Below are 18,421 nucleotides of genomic sequence, written 5' to 3'. Positions count from 1 at the left end.
ACATCTGGGCCCTGAAACCCTCAGATGCGGCCCTATATTTAGACCTGGCAGGAGGAGGGTGATGATATGTCACCACCACCTCCAGGGCCAGCCCCCCACCTCCACACTGACATATGACATGTGACTCAACTTCCCTGCAGAGCTCCAGCTGAGAGGTGAGCTATCTCTGGAGCTGAGGTTAAAAGCTGGGGCTGCACCCAATCATTTCACCCTTGCCCTGGGCCCTTCACCCACCAGAGCCCCAAGGGCCTGGGTTGTGCTTCAGGGCCCTTGAAGGCAGAACTACTCTGGGAATGCAAGCAGGGTCAGCCCCAGAATGAGAAGAGAGGGAAGCCCTCTGTTTTTTAGAGGCTGACACCAGAGTCTGGAAGGAACCAAGGAACACAAATGCCTACAGAATCTCAGAGAGGAATGTCTTGGGGGGAAAACATACAGGTCTTTTGGCCAATGATCTAAAGTTCTAAACCCCTCACTTGAATCTCCTGAGCAAACAAAGCCTGCATTCCTCACAGTGATATGATTGGCAGATGGAGTCCCAAGAATCCCCAGACTTTTGAAACAGATCCAGGTGAAAATGGATGCTAAAAGTCTTGCCATTGTCATCCCTTCACCCTTACTGAGACCTGGGAGAGATCACGCCTTCATTTTCCATGGAATATCAGAGCCATGGAATGTGAGAGCTGGTAAAGGCTTTTCCCCCAGAAAACTGTAAATGTTCCCTATAAAACAGAAGGGACCTTGGAGGCAGAGACTACCCAAGCCAATTTCTTCCTACAGAAGAGAACAGGCTAGGGTGGAGTGGGGTTGGGGCAACATGAGCCACCATTTTTTAAAGCATTTACTATGTCAGGTACAACAGAAAACATTTTCAGTACATTATTTCATTCTGTTCTTTGAGGCCATTTTTTTCCCCTCCTTTTACCTCTTTAAACTTCTCCCCATCTTACCAGTCAGAGATATTCAGTAACTTGCCTGAGGGCCGTGGTTAAGAGGGTAAGCAGGTATCTATGATTTGCTCCCATGTCTGTCTGTCTCCAAAATTTGTGCTCTTAACTTTTTTTTCCAAAACTGAAGCCATATTAAACTAACTGAACCACTATCACTTTTTAAAAACGAGTGGCAGAGCTAAAACTAAAATCCAAATCTCCTAAATTCTATTCTGAAGACCTTTGTTATTCTATTTTTCCAGATCTTTCCCTTGAGCATTACTTACATCAGCTTCTAGTGTCATGTTGAAATATTATATTTTCCTCAACATATTAGGAAGGATAATTCTTATCTAAAATAATTTTAAAAATTCAAAAAAAAGAGATTTACATCTTATTGGTACACTGATGGTTATAACTAAACAGTTTGCTGTAGTATAATGGTTAAGAGGGAGGATTTGGGAACCAAACACCTGGGTTCTATTCCTGGTGGCATCACCTAATAACTTGTCCAGTGACAATAATTACTTTCTGTGACTTCTTTACTTTATCTAAAACACTGGACTAGTAATAGCACTGACTTTATAGGGTCATTGTGAGGATTATAAAGAATTAATTCATATAAAGCACTTAGTGCCTGGCACATAGTAAGCACTCAATAAATGCTAAGTCTTATTTGGAAACCAAACCCATTAGCTAGAGTTTAGGGAACAAAACGGTAATAACAAAAATAATAATATTTCAGCTCTATAGTGTTTCAGGGCTTTCTCAGCCCTTTGACGCAAAAATATCTCATTTGTCATCTCTAGTTCTGACAGTGCAAAAGAAACAGCATTATTGTATCGTTTAGTAGAAATGGCATAATTAATGAAGGCAAGAGTGGTTGCAAAAAGCCTGCGATATTTCTGCACTAGTGTAAGCTGGTTGTTATGGCAACCCTTCCCTGTCAACGACCCTCTGCCAGGCAGAGAGAGACCCATTTTTGGAGCTGTCACAGCACATCTGTTTCTCTGCTCAGCTGATTAGCTCTTGTTTGCAACAACAAGCATATGGAAGTAAAAAAAGAAAAAAAATTTCTAAAAAGAAGCAAATGTTTATTTTATCCACAAGTCTGCTTTCAAATACAGAAACAGACCTTTGGCTGTTTTAAAAAGACGCCAAGTAAACTAGATCCTCAATATATGGGCTGCTTCTCTAATTGGTGGGATTGCAAAACGTAGTCAACCTATAAATTATAGGTGATGGGTCCTTCATGTGTCTTCTAAAATGATGTGTCTCACACTCCAATTTCAGTGTATTCTTCCACCATGTCTCTGCATGTTTTTGTTGTGTGAGTTATCTCAGTTGGCTGGTACACATTTTCCACATTGAAAATCCTATATGAACACATTAAAGTGAAAGAGTACATGGCTGGTAGGCTAGGAAACCTGAATTCGGGGGCCAAGTCTGCTCTGAACTAGCACAGAGAGTATCCTCTCCCTGCCTTAGTTTCTTCATCCGTAAAATGGGACTTGCATTCCCATGCTATCTGAAAAACCAAACAGCTCCAGTACTTACTAGGTATGCGTCATCTCACAGAGGGTTCTGTATGATGTCAGCACTAAATTAGGACCAAATCCCATGTTTTACTAGAGAGCCAACAAAGTACACAAGAGAAGTGGCTATGTATCTCGTAATAAAAAAACACCAGGGCCACTGCATATAGTTCTGTAGGCCAATTGGAGCTGAAATTTGTCTCTTCACAAAGCCATGTGCCACTGGGGCTACATCTATCAAGGGAAGGTGACGTTTCTAATTTACACAAATGCTGGGTGAACTTGCCAAGCTGTGGCCCTTAGGGAGAGCTGCATTTTCTGGACGGGGCACCTTTTTCTTATTGCATGAAGGTACTCTATAGGCTACCTGTGACTTAATCCTGCTTTTCTGAGATTAAGCCTCATCATTCTCACTCACCAAACCAAGACTCTTAGAATTCAATAAGTATAAAGGATTTTCTTCTTCCCAAAAATTTTGTAAAGCATTTGACTTTCCCATAAAAAGGCCTCGTACCAAGGCACTCAACAAGCACAAAGAAGTAGACAGCCCCTGCTTACCTCCGGTGCCATCCAGAATGGGGTGCCAACAGATGTGTTTCTCCGTAGACGTGTACTGGTGAGTTGAGCTGAGACGCCTATAAGAAAAGGGTGTCAGAATTGAGCAGTGAGCAGGGGATGATGCTAGACCAGGGGTTGGCAAACTTTTTCCATAAAGGGCCAAATAGTAAATATTTTAGGCTCTGTGGGCCATATGGTCTCTGTTACAATTACTCATTTCTGCCATTATAGCGCAAAAGCAGCCATAAACAACCCAGAAACAAATGAGTGTGACTGTGTTTCCATAAAACTTTATTTATGGATGTATATAATTTTCACGTATCATAAAACATTCTTCTTTTGATTTTTTTTTTCCAACCATTTAAAAATGTAAAAACCATTCTTAGCTCACAGGCCATACAAAAGCAGAAAGCAGGTCAGATTTGGCTGACAGGCTGTAATCTGCCAATCCCTGTGTGGGAGCATTTACCGCACTATCTAAATCACTAGAATATTTTTTTCCTAATGAACATTCCTTTCTGTATTGCTGCAAAATTGGGATCAAAAGACAAACATCAACAACTAAGATCAACCCAAAATATCTTCCTCTTATATTTCCAAAAAGTTTCAGGTGATTTCTTTCTTAAAATGGTGTATTTTATGGAGGAAGAAAATTGGCATGTATTATCTATACTAGAGCATCAGTATAGACATAAAAATTTTTCAGTGTCTTATCTAACCTAGAAGCCTGGAAACCTGGCAAGAAAACTATGTTTGTCAAATGGAAAAAGAAATTGACTAATAATATTATTATCTGGGGCTCACTGTTGAAGACCTGAATTTTAATGTAATTCCAATGTACTTTATCTGTCTTAGTCTTCAGCCAGCTCTCTTTTTATACCATTAGGGAATAAAGTGGAAATAAAGATACACTGGATTAGGAGTCAGAAGATCTGTTTTCCATCCCAATTATGCCTTTTCCTAATTGTATGACCTGGAGCAGACCACCTCACCCTGAGCCTCAGTTTTCTCATCTTCAAACTGGGGATAATGATACTGGTCACACCTAACACAGAGGGTTCTCCTTAAGACTAAATAAGAGAACAAATGTGAAAATGATTTATAAGTTGTATTTTACAAATATAAGGTATTCTTTCATACCAAACAGAAATCTCACACAGCCCTTAAGAGAACGACAAGGGTTGCCACTAACGTTGTTGATGACAAGAACTTAGAAACCTGGATACAAGTGCTTATTAGCCAAGGACACACCTTTGAAACATCAGGCATAGATTTGCCAAGGACCCATGGGTTGTTTTTGGGAAGTAGTTGTTGTGTTAGCCATTTGCATTCTCTTTATTAGAAAGCCAAAGAGGGCTCTCTAAACTCTATAGGCTATGGATAATTTCCTATTTTACCAAGTCCTCCACTACCATTTTGGTAAAAAACAACTATACTTTTCCGTTTTTAATTTCTAGAAATTTCTTTCTCAGCAACTGGAAGTTTAGGAATCTTCTACTAGAAAGATTAGGAGCCTTTACTCTCATGCCAAATCACAAAGCTGGTGAGTCGATAAATCAGCATTAACCCCCATCCTCATGCTTCTAGGCTCTTTCCCTCACAACATATTCACTGCCCCCAGGATCGTGTGGAAAATATATACTTGATGTTATACACACAGCACATTCACGGATTTATACTATTCCTCACATAGAAAGAGGAGCATAAGACTTAACAATGTACCTTTCTGCTATTTTTCTTCACTTGCCCTTTAGTAAATAGACCAATACACCTAAAATAACATCATTTATTTTTGAGTAATTTCTTCCGAGCAAATGATACATTTCACTGATACATTTTAACAACAAATTCTTTCTTACCAACAAAAGCATGAATATTCAAAATCATCAATCTTTTCTCCTACTATGTTCACGTTAATAAAGAATATTTTTTAAAGTGTTTCTATAAATGTTTTCACATTATTTGTAACAATCATGCTGAAGTACTAACTGTTGTTGAACTCATTTAGAAGATAAAACCATTCAATAAACTTAAAAAGGAAAACCAAATGGTTTGTTGGTTTGTAAATATCAATACACGAGTGTTGCAAGGAGATATTCAATAATTCTCTGGCCTTAAGTGATATTGCTCTGCATTTCCTCTCACATTTCCATTTCCTGTTAATGTTTCCAGTTCAACCAGCCTCACATGTAGCAACAATAATCACAATTTAAAGGGATGTTAGCTCCTAGATCCAAAGGACTATTTTACCTTCTGCTCACTGGGAATAAGTATGCCTAAGGCTAGATAAAGTCATTTGGAAGACCAAACTGCTTTCTCTTTTCATATGCAAAAGAAGAAATGACAAAATGTAAATTATAGACAGTTGCTCTGAGATGTGAAATTCTTACCAGAAAACAAAAAGTTTTTCTGTCAATTTCTTCTTTTGAAACACTTTTATTTTCCATCTTTAATAAAATTGCTTCTAAAGCTGAAAATAGATTAACAAACAGCATCTCCTAGGGTGATCCATCTGGTAAACCTCCCACTCTCCAGCCTGTGTTTGACTGGAAGAGTCTCTCAGCCTGTGGCGTAGCAGAGAGGCCCCAGTCTTCTGAGACTGCAATAAATTGTCGCCTTTGGCTAAACTGCACACATCAAGAAAACAAACGACAAGCAGTCATTACCAAAATCAACGAGCTTAACTCCGCCTTCTGTTGTCAGAAGAATGTTATTCCCCTTGACATCACGGTGGATGATTCGGTTGTTGTGCAAATGCTGAAGGCCCTGCATGGTATCCCACCACCAAACAACAGGAAGGAGAAAGGGAAAATGTGCACAGTTATTTTAAAACAATTACCCTACTATTAAAAAGCCTAATCAAAGTCGACATTTGGCTGCACCTCCCTGCTGTTATACATCTTGCATATTATAGGGTGGTTTCCCCTTGTTAATATGCAATGGGAATCCAACTGATGACAAATTGCCCCCTCTGCTGTCAACCCCAGCTTGACGGCCATTCTTACCAAGAGGGCCCCGTATAAGATGTATGAGATCACTGCTTCATCCAACCGCTGGCCACATCTGAGTAGACCTTTGACAAGCTCGGTGACCGAACCCCCGTTACACAGCTGCAAGAGGAGGTGCCGGAGAGAGAGAGAGCAGGAGAACACATACAAAAGGAAAAGAAAAAGATGTTAAAAAGAAAAGCCCACTGATTACTGACTGACTGTAGTTAAAGTAAATTTGCAGATGACAAAACTCCAGGTCAGAATAAACTTCAAATTTCCATTACACAGTCAAATTTAGTTTTGTTAGTGTGTGTGTGCTCTTTATTCAAGGTGATGATTTATGAATGAAAATCCATGTCCAAAACGTTGATTTTTTAATTGTCAAGTGAACTGTAAAAGCACAAGTTGTTATTTAGAAATTTGATAGAGAAAGTATATAAGTAATCATGGTGATTTATTGGATATTTTTCATTTTACATGAATATTGTCTATTTTTTTTTAAATGTACATTTTGAGGATAAGAAAAGACCAGAAGAGGCAAGATGGATGCCCTTGATACTTGGGAAGGAACAAATTTCATTTCAAACCTGCCTGTCTCCAGTGCTGGCACTACAGGCATCAGAAGTCCAACCAGCAGCTGTTTCTGGAGTTGCCATGGCATGTTAAATTTATGCAGTGGAGTCGTATCATATGTGCATTTAACCTTCTCATATTCAGCTTTAGGTATTCAGCAACTTTATGCTTTTCTCTTTTTTTTTTTTCCCTGCAATTAAAAACACTGTAAAAGTATATCTTGCATATTTGTTCTTTGTCACATATTGTACATTATTGAGATTTGAGAATAAACTGTCGGGGGAAGAGGGAGAATCTCCCTCTGCCCTTTCCCTTAAGGTTCTTCTGGCTGGCCAAATAATCAACAAGACAGGTTAGCAGGAGAAAATAATACCAAGTTTAATAACATGTATACATGGGAGAAAGCAGGGACACTGCGTTTCTCAACACAATAGCAGAAATTCTCGTCTTAAATATCATTTTCAGCCAATGACAAAGGAGGATTTTGGGGGTGGGGGGAGTCAGTTATAGGAGATTACCACTAAAGCACAGTAAACAAGAGTAATGTTATTATGCAGCCCAAGGCCTCACCTTCCACATTGATAAGTTACTAGAAATGAGCTCACCCCCCCCTTTTCCCGATACAGAGAGGGAGATACCTTTACAAATGGAGACTTCCCTTGTAAATGATTGTCTGACAACTCCTCACAGGGCCATCCAAAGAATGTGGCCAGAGAGACAGAACTCCCGATAAGATGGGCTTGTTGGTGCCTTTTCTATTGTAACCTCTATCCTAAATTATCTTTTATAGCAGTCATGATAATAACCCCTTCCTAAAACAGATTTTTTGGTTTTAAATTCTTTAGGCAGTTTGGGAGGGGAAACTCAAATATTTTTCCTGAGCTCTCTGAGTCCTTATTGTCTTCAGCTCGAAATAATCCGCATACCAGAGTGGTGCTTCCTGGGGCAGCTTGCCCTGAGCACCATCAACATAAACCAGGGAGACTATACTTTTGCAGGAATTTAAGGACTTTCAAGGATAATTTTTACAAACTGCAGAAGTCAATGTGCAGATTTGGGTTTGCTACGTGCCATCCTAAATCAAGTGTTCTTAACTGGTTTGAACAGGGTATGTAAATACCTTGAAATTGTAGGCAGCGTGTTGTATACGCATCTTGCATTGGGATGAGAAAATTCAGAGCTTTTGTCAGATTCTCAGAGCCATCCTTTTCCTTATAAAGGTTAAGACTCTGCTTTAGAGACCTAGTTTTCCTCCTAGCACTTTGTCTGCAATTTGGGAAAGGATTAACTAGTGAACAGTGGGAGGTCCCTTGGGTTGTGCTGCTTGAGTCAACTGGCTTTTTGTAAGCAAGGAAATCTGAGGGAGCATAGATTAGCACCTTTCCTAAAAGAAGACAACTCTTTATCAAGATAATAATACATTAGGATCTATTCGACTCTAATTATGAACATCTGCAATGTTTAGTAAAGGGTGAGCAGATGTTTTTATTTGCTGTGTTTATCATTCCCTACTACATATGGGGCAGATACCTTGCACACAATTTAACAATCAAGATAACCTGGAACTGAATCTGCCCATGTTTGTACCATTTAGATTGCTCATAAGGGACAGTATGTGACTAAAAATCTAATATAGCATTAGGGAATCTTTAAAACTAGGATAAAATTACTATCTCTCAGAAATGATTTAGGAGAAACCCTAGAAGCAGTGAAATGCATTGAAGACTATGACAGTCCCATGAGTTTGGGATTATATAAAGTGACCTAGGAATCCACTCTCTGCCAATGTTAGGTTTAACTTGCAACTCAACACCGATGGCTCTGATGGCCATAACATTGAGTACCATAGTAACGTCTTCCAAAGGATTCCACATTGTTTTGATTCCAACTATGTCTTACATGACCCTCAAAGGACAAATAACATTCAATGTTAAATCTAATACCCTTTTGAGCAATGAATGTTCAGTGCCATGATTCATAAAATAGTGTTAAAAGCTAAACTTTCAATAGACATAAAATAATTTTCTCAGGACTCCCTAAACTAGCTTCTATATTTCAAGGAACAAAAATTAGAGAACGGATCACAGAGTCAGATGATGATCAAGGAACAACGTTGGACATTACATAACAGAAGTTTTCACCCCAGAAGAAGAGCCCATCTGGGGCTGGGGCATGGAGCTTGGAGAACTTGAGAGAACAAGATTAGAGTAAAGATATTCCTCTTTGGAGGTCTGCATAAGGGGTTAATATATAATATAATAATGCCAATTTCCCATTTGGAAATCTAAAGGAAGACCTCCTTACAGGAGCCTCATGCCAACAAAGGGGTGTCCATGCTGACCAGGAATGGCAGTAGGGTATGATGAGGCTGACCATGCCTGGGGTTATAACAGTTCCCTATGGCCTGATCATGACTTGTTACTGCATTTCACCTGCAGTTCAGAACTTTATGCTCCATTTGGGCACAGGGACAAGGCTAGACCTTGAATGAGAAGGACAAAGAGAGTGAGGACTTCATGATAGGAAAGAGTATCAGGGACTAGGGACATGGGGGAATAGCAAAGCCAGGCAGTACAAGGACTTGGGGGTCACCACATGGTTCAGAGGCCCTGACCTCACTGCCATCGCTTTACATGAGCATCTGCTTGTACTCAGATCCAGATGCCACCCAGGGAGAAAGGAAAGGAAGAGGGAGAAGAGAGGCCCTACTACAACTGAGTCCTTATGACTGAGCTTTGAACTGGACTGTGAAAATGTGTTAGAAATACTAGAATTTGCCCCTTCCCAAAGAAGTCACTCAGTTGGACTAAGTTTAACAGAATGAGTTAAAATCAGTTGTCTCTTCTAGGCAGGCTGGGGGCTCAAGAACGAAGGTGAGTTTGCTTATTGAAAAGAAAGTTACCTCTTGTTCTCAATAGTATTACTCAATCATGAATGTGACACAGTCCCTGCCCTCAAACAGCTCACCACCAGTAATGGACACATGAGTAATTAGAGTATGGCATCTGGAAGTAGGGATGTGCCTAAGAGAGTGTGGTGGCACTGAAGAAGGAACGCATTAAGAGTGGGGTGAAGAGAGGACAGTCTGGGAAATCCTCCCAGAGGATGTAACATTTACAATGAGTTTGAAGGACTAATGAGTTTTTTGGCAGGTGGACAAGAAAGGAAAGGGCGTCCCTGGAAAAGGAATATTGTGTGCAAAGGAAGGGAGCACGAAAGAATGAGGGTGTGTGCGTCTGTGTCTGCGTGTGCATGTCTGTGTGTAAGTGTGTGTGTCTCTGGCTGTGTGTGTCTGTCTGCATGTGTGTGCATATGTCTGTGAATTCTAAATACTCTGCTACTGTTGGGACAAAGGGTGCCAGGATCCTAGGGCAGGGAGATGGGGAAGGAAAGTGGGGAACAGGGAATGACAGGTGTACCCTGCTAAGGAGTATGGACTTTATTACTATACACAAGCATATTATAACACCATAATATACCATTAGATAGGAATAGTAAGCTATCAACAGGTTTTAGGTAGGAGGTCTCTGTTTAGATCTGCATTCCAGAGAGATGACTTGGGCAGCCTATTGGAGGGTGAACAGAAAAGGAAGGTATCAGGAGCTGAGCACCTGTTGGGAATGTTGAAGCAATCAAAAAAGGCAGCGTCAAAAAGTCAAGAGTAATGAGAATGAAGAGGAGGGGACAGATATGGGAGGCTTCTGTGAGGTAGAATTGACAAGAATCTCTGACCAACTGGATGTGGAAAGTGAAGAAGAGACAGAGTCTAGGGATATTGTGAGAATAAGGGAAATATCAATAAAGTTCTTTGATCCTCTGAATCCAAAGCAGTAATAGGAATGCAAAGCACTGCAGCACCTTCATCAGAACCTCTCTTCAGCCTGGCTCCTGTCTCAGGGAGGCACGTGCTTTACTGAATCATAAGTGCACTATTAAAATTTACTCAGAGAAAATTTAAATTAAAAGCTGAGTGATGATTCAAGCTAACTCAACCCTGGAATTTTTCCCTGAAACCTCTTTTTAGTCTCTCTCCTGCCCTACTTTAGGTGGGGCCATTTCTGCAGCAGAAGCCTAGTCAGAGACATTTTATATAGGTAGCCAACTTATAAACTTTCTTCATAACTCTAGAACCTACGAAGGGATTAAGGGCAGCCATTTTGTCAGCAGGATCAAAACTCAGCTGTGGATTTAGGAACACCAAAAGGATCTTACTCAGTCGATGCCTTTTGTTTGCTGAATGTTAGCGTTTAAGAGCTGCCTGACTTCCCATGATTCACAGAAACATATAATTAAACTGCTCAGGGCAGCTTTAGAGGAAACTGCCCTGTGAAGTTGACAAGCCCACCAGCAAGGTTTTAAAGGGCAGCCCGTGGGTTATAAAGAAAGGGTTGTGGGTATTTGGATATAAAAAAGGAAAGCAGGTACACACCGACAGTCATTTAACCAGGGTAAATGTTCAATGAAATGGACTGAACATTTTAAAAGCATGACAAGGAATTATATTTAAATGGATCAAATAAAATAATCCCCTTAAGTTGAAAAGAGGCAACTAAGCCTCCTGCCCCACCCCTGAGGGCTGGCACATGCAGCCCTTTATTCCCACCCACTCTGCCAGCCGTCAGACTCAAATACAGAGGTGTGTCTCCACCCTTGCATTCCTCCCTAGGCCATCAGCATTCAGGAAATGTGGCAGCTGGATGCATCTAGAATTTAATGAGCATTTTGCTCCAAACCAAGAAAAACAGAAAAATCATTTACGTTCCACATCTATTTTCCAAAACATTGTTGAATATTGATTCAATCACAGTATGCGCATTTGCTAAGACAGTCATAACTTCAAGCAATAAAATGTTCCTCGCTCAATAAGCCATCAACTTTCTGCCACGTTATTAAAGAATGGCCCACGCAACACAATCACCAGACCTTTATTCTAGTCAAAGATCCAACTCTCACGTAGATTCTGTACTGGCATGTTGACTTGACCAGTCAGATTGCAGAACTAAGAGGAATTTCTTTTCTGGGCCCTTTTGTTCGGTGGACCTTGTCTTTCAAAGATGTTAGGTTCTACAGAAGGCATAAAGCAAACATCAAGGATTGTCAAAATTACTCTAGAAGATGCCTTAGGAAGCACCGTGTTGGACACTGTCTACCTCTCAGTAAGGCCAGAACAACATATTTTTCTTCCACACTGTTGGGACAGATTGTGTCTATTTAACTGATACCAACTAAAGTCACTGGCTTGCACCTAGAAGAATGAAAACTATGTCACTTGAAACCCTTGAGCTCCAGTCAGAGTGGGGAGATGCTCACATCACGAGAGGTAGGTGGGCCCAGAGACTCCCATCTCCCAGCCCAGTCTCTCTCCAGGACATGCACTCACTGAGTAGAACGGCTGGCAGAATCACTCCCACTCCTCAGCTTCTCACTCTCTCTGCCTTTTGCTGAACACATGCAGCACCTCTACATGGGATGCAACTCTGTTGCATCTCAAAGTTCTTCCTTCTCCACTCCCAAGTGTTCTGTATCTTCCTCCTGACCCCCAGCACTCCAGTGACTCTCATTCCAGAATCCTGCCAGAAGCTGTCGTCTGAATCAGTCTTCAACGCTCCAGCACTTTCTAACCATCTGCAGCCAATCAAAACTTACCAATCCTGTGTTCCAGACCATCAGAGTCCTGCTATGACCCTGATTGATTAATGTGATAAACTTGATTCATACCACAATACCAATGGGTGAAAAATGGTTTAAAGTGTTAATTTGCAACGATATTCAGGCCTAGACTAGACTTTCCAGGTCCTTAAATAAATGCAAAAACTGGACAGAGGTATCTTTTTCCCCCACTCTGGCTTAGATACTGCACTTTTACATAGATCTCTGCAAAAAAAACAGATTTAAAACAACTAATTCTTTTACCTGATTTAAAAATAAAAGGAGTATTTTTTTTTTTTACTTTACAGCCTCATTTACCAGTACTCTAAACTCTAAACCATTCCTTTTAGGTTGCACACATGAATCAATTTCAGCACACGTGCTGAAATTAATAGTATGTACCTGCTGGAGGTTTTATACTGAAAGGAAAAATAGTAGTTTTTTTAACTGAAAGAAAATGTAGTTCATGCCTTAGTACACAGTAGGTATTTTTTCTGAGTGTTGTACTTTGCTTAAAGGCCTAATTTCTTATTATATCTCATTTAGGTGACAGATAATAGGACTTATATATTTTTCAAATTTAATATTAATTTAGAATAAAACTTATTCACAAATTTTCCAAAACATTATTATATATAAGTGTTTATATCTTTCTAATATAGTAGGTGTCTGTCATGAAAGAGAGCTTTGGTTTGCTTTCTGCTAACAATTAGTAATGAATTTCAGAAACTACATTTTTATTTGCTTTTGTTTTCAGAGTTGTGGTGATTTAAGGAGGCTATTAATAACATTTTTCTATCCTCTAGAATTGCTCTGTGGAATAGCTTCTCACTGATCCTTTCATCGCATTTGGTAAGGAAAGAGCAAAGGCAACATAAATTTAATCTCAATACACAGGATGAGGAGAACAATATTCAACAGATCATAATTTTATTGTGTTAGTCTCCTAAAGCACTCCTAAAAAAACTACAGAGGGAGCAAAACAGTCAGGGTGCTGTGTGGACCGTCATCATCTTCCAGCTGTGTGTATGTGTGTGCGGAATTGGGAATTGCTGCCATCCCAAGCAGACTTCCCACATCTGTGTTCCTGTGACCAGGCAGTGCCACAGGCAGCAGCAGCACAGGATGAGAGCAAAGTGCTGAAGTGTAGTTGCCCCTTCAGCTCTGCCAGGTAACCCTTTATGTGACCGTAGGCATGTCACTCCTTCTCTGGGCCTCAGTTCTTCAAATGAACACTAGGGGAATGACCTTAAGGAAGGCCAAGGCTCCTGCCAGCTCTGGGAGCCCAGGAATCCCTGTGTCTATAAGCATATTGGAGGCACTGGGCACACCCAATGGCCCAACAGCCTGGCAAAGTGGGCCCAGGACAGAAAAGACTGAGGATATCTGGTTCCCCATACCACCAACTTTGGCATGGGCCAAAATAATCTGCAAAAGCATTAAAGTCAGCATACTGTATTGCTGAGGTATGAGTAATTCAGGGTCTCAAGGGCAGCCTCATTATCTGCCGGTTATCACTCTGAAAAAGCAAGAGAATATTCAGGGGAGCATTTGCACAAGGCTCAGTTCATAGTTCTGGGCTCCTTCTCATCTTCCAAGGCCATACACAGCCCTTTCTGGCTGCCTTGGCCATGCCTAAGGGCTGACATACGGCCACTCCTCATTGAGAAGAGTATTTATTCTCCAGGTGACCAGAGGTCTGAGCAGCTCACCTAACTGCCTGCCTGGTCACATGGAGGGAACACTCCTTTATAGACCCTGGAAATTTCCTGAATGTTCCAGTTCTCTATGTCTAAATACAGAGCCTTTTTGAGTCAGGGGGTAAAAACCAACAGAATTCAGATTTCTTGGTCATTGTACTTTCATTGTTAAGTTATAATAAAGTTTAAAACATGGAGAACTTATAAAGCTGAAGAAGAATATAATCAGAGACCCTAGAAAAAATACTTCCGTGTCCCAAAAAAAGTAGCATTTAAAAAATTAATGTTATTCTAGAGCTTCATTGGCAGGATAAAATCTATAATATTCTCAGGGAGGGGGTGGGGAATAATAAAATCCAAAAGATGATACTATGAGAATGTATCTGACAAATCTGATTTCTGAAAGCCAAAACCCCTTACATCTTTATATTCTGAGGAAGGCAAATGATGTGACAGAAATGTCCAAACCAGTTTCCCTGAAGATTATCCCATTTGAATATAACAAATGAATTCCCCATAAATGGTTGCCATGGCAGCCAGGATATACTTCCCATGCCCAGGCCCTCTCCGAGCCAAGCAGAAGATTCAGACAGGAGATCCCCAATGGTGAATCGAGGGCAGGCCTCTCCTTTGGTGTTTCTCTCTTAAAGCTTTCATGTGTATCCACATGCTCTTGTATCACATATGTGACCTAAGGCATGGAGGCATGTGCTGATTCAGAGGCCAGAACAATTCGGGTGGGCCTAGTGAGCATGGGGCAATAGACCTGCCCTAATATACTAATTTCATATATTGTCATAATTGTGTCTTTGCTGTTTTAGTCCCATGGGGGAATTGTATTTATGGGGAATTGACTCTTTTGCACCTAGTTACACACATTCATTCCCATTAATAAGAGAAAAAAAAGGCAGGAATATAGTGAATACAGTGGTGCTCCCTTCAGATTCCCTCTTTAGGAACAGATGCTGCCAACAATATCAGCTGCTTCCTGCTCCAGCTCCCAGCCTCACTTCTCACCAGGAATTGCACCCAGGTACAAGAAACTGCCTCCTCCAAGGTCACGCCCTCTCCCAGAATTGCACGTAGCCAGTGATTGGCTGATACAGAGACACAATCCAGGACAGCACTTTAAGAGCATCCCTTCTTCATCTCCCCAAGGATGGGCTGAGGCCTCTGTTACACACACATTGCTGTTCAATGTCTCTTTTGCCCAATCCTGCCTTCCTCACGTCCTTCCAGGTCTATCTCCTCCAGAAACTCTCTAATAAACCTGGCATACACAACTCTCAGAATCCGTTTTCAGGGAACCCAATCTAAGATGAGCATTAATGAATGTGAATGGGCTAATTCAAACTTGGCAACCAAGTAAACCTTGGGTTAACAATTTTTGGAAATGATTTGCAACCAACTGGAACATGTTTTCTATGAAATGTTCCCAGTTTAGGGAAGAAAGTAACCTTTTCCAACTGAATTCCTATATTCACCGTATTAGAAGAAAAGATTATTAAACTTGCAAACATGTTCAGCACACAGCCTACCTGTAAGAACTGTGGAGGAGAACGCCACATCTGGGAAGGTACCTGTGACATGCAGGTGGGACCGACTCCTCAGATGTGTATCTTACACCATTTAGGCAACAATGCATCTGCTTGCCCCTGGCACTCTGTTTGAATTGATGCTTACCCAATGGGAGCCTCTTACCTCCAGGACCAGCCACAGCTGTCCTCCCACGCAGTGATCCGCTTTGTAAAACATCCCATAAAATTTTACAATGTTGGGATGATTAGGAAGAAACTGCAAAATGTTGTACTCTGCCTCAATCTCTTCATCCATATCCTATACAGGGTGAAAAATGCATGCTGGATTAAGTTCAATGTGTGAGGAAGGGTACAGGTATGACATCATGATCAAGTAATCACTTAAGAAAGCATATTTATTCTGTATTTGTTTTTTTTTTTTGGTGAGGAAGATCAGCCCTGTGCTATCATCTGCCAATCCTCCTTTTTTTTTTTTTTTTGCTGAGGAAGACTGGCCCTGGGCTAACATCTGTGCCCATCTTCCTCCACTTTATATGGGACGCCGCCACAGCATGGCTTGCCCGGGATCTGAACCGGTGAAACCCGGGCCGCCACAGTGGAGCGTGAGCACTTAACCGCTTGCGCCACCAGGTCAGCCCCTTTATTCTGTATTTTTAAGGTCACCATTACCATATCTTGAAAATACCTAACAATGGACATTCAGATCGCAACTAAAACCTTCCAATTACTATTATAACAATAAAATGTCTTCATTGTATTCTTTTTTCTTCAGTAATACTATTATAAATATCTTTTTTAAATTTAAAAATGTTTGCATTTTCAAAGCAGTTAAGGAGAAGTAGCTCAAAGGGACCCAACCATGATAGGACACATAATCTGTCTGTGCAGAACAGTGTACAGCATTATAACCTCAGTGTTCAGTGCTCTGAAATAAAATGCCAGGCTAAGATAATCAAATACCACAAGTCTGAATCACTATGTAACTTACAGAGACCAGCCTCTGTATAAGCCCAGTACATTGTTCTTTCCAAGAGAATAACTTTTGAAGAGGTCAGAGGATCAAAACAACAGTAAAACGGACAAGAAAGAGAAAATCAAGGAAAGTTTTAACTCCAAGTGGAGTCCCTTCATTCCAATGAGCTGACGAATCATAACTCATTTTGAGATTTCATGCCAAGTTTCATGAAAATTATCCCTAGAACCAGGAAAGAAGTTGAAAGCAAAACGTGCATGAAACAGCATATTGTGGTTACAATTTACCACCATTACTTACACTGATTGGATCCAGAATTTTTACTGCAGCCAGGCTCCCATCTTTCTTGTTAGTTACCTTGTAGACTTTGCCATAAGTGCCTTTACCTATGGTCTCTATAATTTCCCAGGTATCTGTGGGATCTGGAAGCGATTCAAGTCCAAGCATCATGGGGTTGTAATGAAACAATCCATACAGATGTTTCCTGTTGGGGAGAAAAGTTTATGTGCAACAGATCACAGGATTAAGTGCAGTGGGCTTCTGAAACAGGAATATTTTTATTTCTTAACCTGCAACTTTATGGTACTTTTCCTTTTTGTTTTTCCCCCTTCTATGTTAAGTAGATTTTTTTTAAAAAGGCATTTTAAGCCTTCTTAAGAAATGGGGATGTAAGATAGAGGGGTGAGCACCATGACTCTGAAGCATCTTTAAAAAAGAGGAGATTATATCCACACTGCAGGAGGGAGTAAAAGGGCCAAAGAAGATGTCCGATCGTGACCAGACAGTGATCATTCTAGGGTGCTAAGTGGCAGCTGCTGCTGCTACTGCTGCCAGGGAAAATGGCTGAAAACCACAGGTCTAAGATCTTTGTGCCTAGGTTATGGTAAACTTGACCAGGCCTCGCTGATGGTCACTGGAAACCGGTATCCAACCTCTATGTACAAAGTCTGGGCTGTTAGGAAGGAGAATTTGGTGCCTGCAGCAAGCATCAGTCAATGTACAGTACCCATTGCTGACCAGGTCTTGGGTCCTGTGAGGATTAGCCAAGCCTAGACCCTGCCCAACAGCAACAGCCTAATGTGGGAATCACACTGAGTGGTTAACCAGGAGCTGCAAACTCACCTTGCCTTAGCAGTACTCTATTAAGTAAGGACACAGCCCTATGGAGTTTAAGTACTTTAAGTACCAGCAGCAAGCTTGGCAGGCAAACAAAGTCACCTGAGACTGATCCCATCAAAAAGCCCCTTCAGGTTCGGTTGCTCCCAGGCTGGATGAGGGGTTCCCATCCCAGTCTGCTTCTAACTCCAGGGGAGAGGCCATCAGGCTCCAACAGCAAGAGCCACGGCATTCAATCCCCACACTGTGGCTTAGTGTCCTCCCAGGGTGAGCACTTCTGCCTCATGATGGGCATTGCAATTTGTACTAGTAATGCTAATTATTTTCTAGACTGCATCCCAAGACACAGCCTTTTGACGTGGCACAAGAATCCACTTTTTATCCTTACTCTTTCTGATGGGGGCATTTCAAAGATATTGAAAACCATTACCAAAACAAAACCAAGTCCCAGTGGCTGCGGGGTTGATACTGGAAGGGAACCTGTCTTTCCAGAGTTCACCTGGCAGGCACACCATGTTCCCAAGGGGCCTGCAACCACCACCTTGAGAGCCCAGGCAAGGCTCACCCTGTGCTGAGGCACTGACCCCGAAAGGTCAGCTGATCAAACAACTCCTGCCTTTCATCTGCTGGTTTCAAGATTCTAATGAACTCCAACCTTTCCTCCTGGTCAGTGTTTCACTAAATCAATCTTTCTCACCACATGCTTCACAATTTTTGCCATATCTGTACATCACCTGTGCTATTAGTTACTAAATACGTTTAAATTACTTGCTTTTTCATATAAATGAATATCTTTTAAGGGCACTTTATATCACTACCCTAAATCATTTGCCATATGTCAACATTAACTGCAAAGAGATGAT

At 41.1% G+C, this 18,421-nt stretch overlaps 1 protein-coding gene across 1 annotated transcript in view; it reads right to left on the bottom strand.

Moving 5' to 3' along the window:
* The window catches only part of MYO3B (myosin IIIB), a 429,858-nt gene that overhangs the window by 345,557 nt on the left and 65,880 nt on the right, over positions 1 to 18,421 (bottom strand). The window contains exons 3-7 of the mRNA XM_087434928.1: positions 16,743 to 16,926; positions 15,633 to 15,767; positions 6,025 to 6,129; positions 5,686 to 5,785; positions 3,020 to 3,096 (exon numbers count right to left, since the gene is read on the bottom strand). Of these exons, the coding sequence (XP_087291054.1) occupies positions 3,020 to 3,096; positions 5,686 to 5,785; positions 6,025 to 6,129; positions 15,633 to 15,767; positions 16,743 to 16,926 (601 nt within the window). The remainder of the gene's footprint in view (positions 1 to 3,019; positions 3,097 to 5,685; positions 5,786 to 6,024; positions 6,130 to 15,632; positions 15,768 to 16,742; positions 16,927 to 18,421) is intronic.

Source organism: Ceratotherium simum, chromosome 9 (assembly GCF_057802395.1).
Source record: "Ceratotherium simum simum isolate JZ-2026a chromosome 9, ASM5780239v1, whole genome shotgun sequence".
Classification (NCBI taxonomy): domain Eukaryota; kingdom Metazoa; phylum Chordata; class Mammalia; order Perissodactyla; family Rhinocerotidae; genus Ceratotherium; species Ceratotherium simum.
Note: the sequence above shows the minus strand (reverse complement) of the source record. Positions and strands in the feature narration are given on the sequence as shown.